The sequence below is a fragment of the Silurus meridionalis genome, chromosome 6 (genome assembly GCF_014805685.1).
Source record: "Silurus meridionalis isolate SWU-2019-XX chromosome 6, ASM1480568v1, whole genome shotgun sequence".
NCBI lineage: Eukaryota > Metazoa > Chordata > Actinopteri > Siluriformes > Siluridae > Silurus > Silurus meridionalis.
Window position 1 is genome coordinate 1,070,589 of NC_060889.1, and position 2,456 is coordinate 1,073,044.

Genomic DNA, 2,456 nt, shown 5'->3' on the forward strand with positions numbered 1-2,456 from the left:
ATCACATGACAGAGAGTCACCAATACTATTGTTATTCTGGCTTTACATTCAGCATCACATGGGGAAGCATTTGAGCAAACACAAACTTGCATTTATGTAATTATGACTACACTGACATTAAATGTACTATATAAAAACTTAAACATGTTACGCTAAAAAATGCAACCCAGTAATCACAATCTCTAAAAATGTTACTTGTGTATTGTAGTATTGTTTTAATATTACTGAGAAGAGAAGAGAGAAGAGAGAAGAGAGAAGAGAAGAGACACTATATGCAGTGTTTGTTACAGATGAGTTCAGTGTTTGACACTTTGAGTATTAATGAGTATTTATTCTTATGACAGTTTAGTGTGAAGTGGACAGTTGTGTAGTTTTATCAGAATGGTGTGTCTATAAATGAGTTGAGCTACTAAGAGTAATCAGGGCAGGAGTGAGGATAATATTAGTGCAGTGTGTATGATAGAAGAACAGCTGTAGTTTATATCACAGAGGTTTTATTGTGAAAATGAGGATTCATCATCAGAGAATGTGAGCAGGGTTGTGTGGAGCTCTAGTACTTTTCCCACAATAAGATAAGTGACTGCGCCATCTTGTGTTCACCAAGGATAAAAACCTTTACACACTAATACATATTTACTCCCACATACAGGTCATACACACATTGCTAACATTTTCAAACCTAGGAGCAATTTAAAGTCAGAAATTCATCTACTAGGAGCCACAAAAAAAAAAAAACAGTCTAATATTGATAATAATTTCTCCAACTCACCACAAATGCAACAATGTGATGAAAGTGTGACATTCACAGTAAAAAGAAATCACATTTCAGCCCTGAACACAATTCTAGCAATGCACAATTCAAGTGCACTTCAGCAGGTTAACAGAGGTGTGTGTGTGCTGAAGTTATTGTCAGTTTATGTAAAGTTCTGTGTTTTCACCCCGTGTCTGTGTGGGTTTCTAAAAAACATGACTATAGGAAATTTGCTGGGATAAATGTAAGTGTGAATGAGTGTGTGAAAAGGTTTGTGCATGGAGTTCTGCAAAGGACTGATATCTCATTCAGGGTGTACCTGAATGCACAGAAATGACCCGTGTAGATAATTTAATAAAGAATTAATGCATGTACCAACAATATATTTTTTTTATAAACACAAGAGAGAATCCTTAAAAAGGGTATTTAAACTTCTCAAAATATTTGTCAGAACTTCCTTCAATATACTTTTACAAAAGTGTGTCAGTGTTTTTGTACAGAGCAGCTGGATTTCCTGTCACTGTGGGCACCAGAGCACAGTAGTATAGAGCAGAGTCTGATACAGCAGCAGAGGAGATGATCAGATCCACTTCATCTCCACGAATTTTAGCATCCATTCGTGCTGGTTTATTGGAAACTAGAGTTCCAGTCTGCATAATATTAAGAAGGAACTCAGGTTTAGATTTTGGATATTGTTTATACCAGTGGAGGTTGGAGGTTGTTGTACCAGTGATTTCATATCTGCAGGACAGAGTAACATTATCACCTTCATCTACAGCTTTATGAGTAAAAAGTGGCTTTATTGAATCTGCCATGGAGTCACCTGTCATAGAGAAGAGAATATAATGTTTTTAACCTTTACACAATCAATCTACATACCTCGTATTAATATCCAGAAAAAAAAAAATTACATAATAAAATAAATCTATGTATAACTCACCCACAGAAAGCCACAGGTACATGAATATAACAGTGAACATGATGAATGGTTTTAGCTGAATGAAGATATTCTGTGCTCTAACCAGTTAACATGATTAGAGTTCATGAAGCTCCTCCTACAGCATCACATGACAGAGTCACCAATGTTACTGACAGACTGTTGATTCTTACTGAAACACACTGGTTTTACATTCAGCATCACATGGGGAATCTGTCCACATTTTAATCAAAGTCATTATTATATATTACATATTAAAATCAAAGCCTTCATTATTACCAGCATATTCTAAACTGTATTATCATCATTTACCACTGATTTTAATGAAATCTTTAAAATAATGGATTGTTACCCAACCTGATGTCAGAACTGATGTGACTACACCTCATCTTTTTCTTATGAAGTGCTGAAAAATTAAACTTGATTGAGGGCTGTGGGCCAAAATGATTGTTAAAATCAATGTTGCCATGATTCCCCTTTATTTATCAATTCATTATATTTAGATATTAAATAATAAATAAATAGAAAACAGCTCAGCTAATGTAGTTTTATTTTCTGCACTTTCTAGTTCAATGAATCATAGCACAATGCAAACATAGAAACAATTTCATTAACAGTACTATAGAGTTTAAAACAACGATTCAAGCTATAAACAATAAAGCCATATGCCTGCAATATCAGTGACCTCTAATGAGAAACATGAAGCTGCTCCTTATATTCAAAAGTTTTGACTGAAAGTTTGCTCACAGAAGAAGGTAATGCGATTTT

At 34.4% G+C, this 2,456-nt stretch overlaps 1 gene segment (V, D, J or C); it reads right to left on the reverse strand.

Moving 5' to 3' along the window:
* Positions 1-1,176: 1,176 nt before the first annotated feature.
* Positions 1,177-1,723, reverse strand: LOC124387897. The segment is given in 2 exon segments: positions 1,177-1,574; positions 1,692-1,723. Coding segments are annotated over 2 exon segments (375 nt in total).
* Positions 1,724-2,456: the final 733 nt, after the last annotated feature.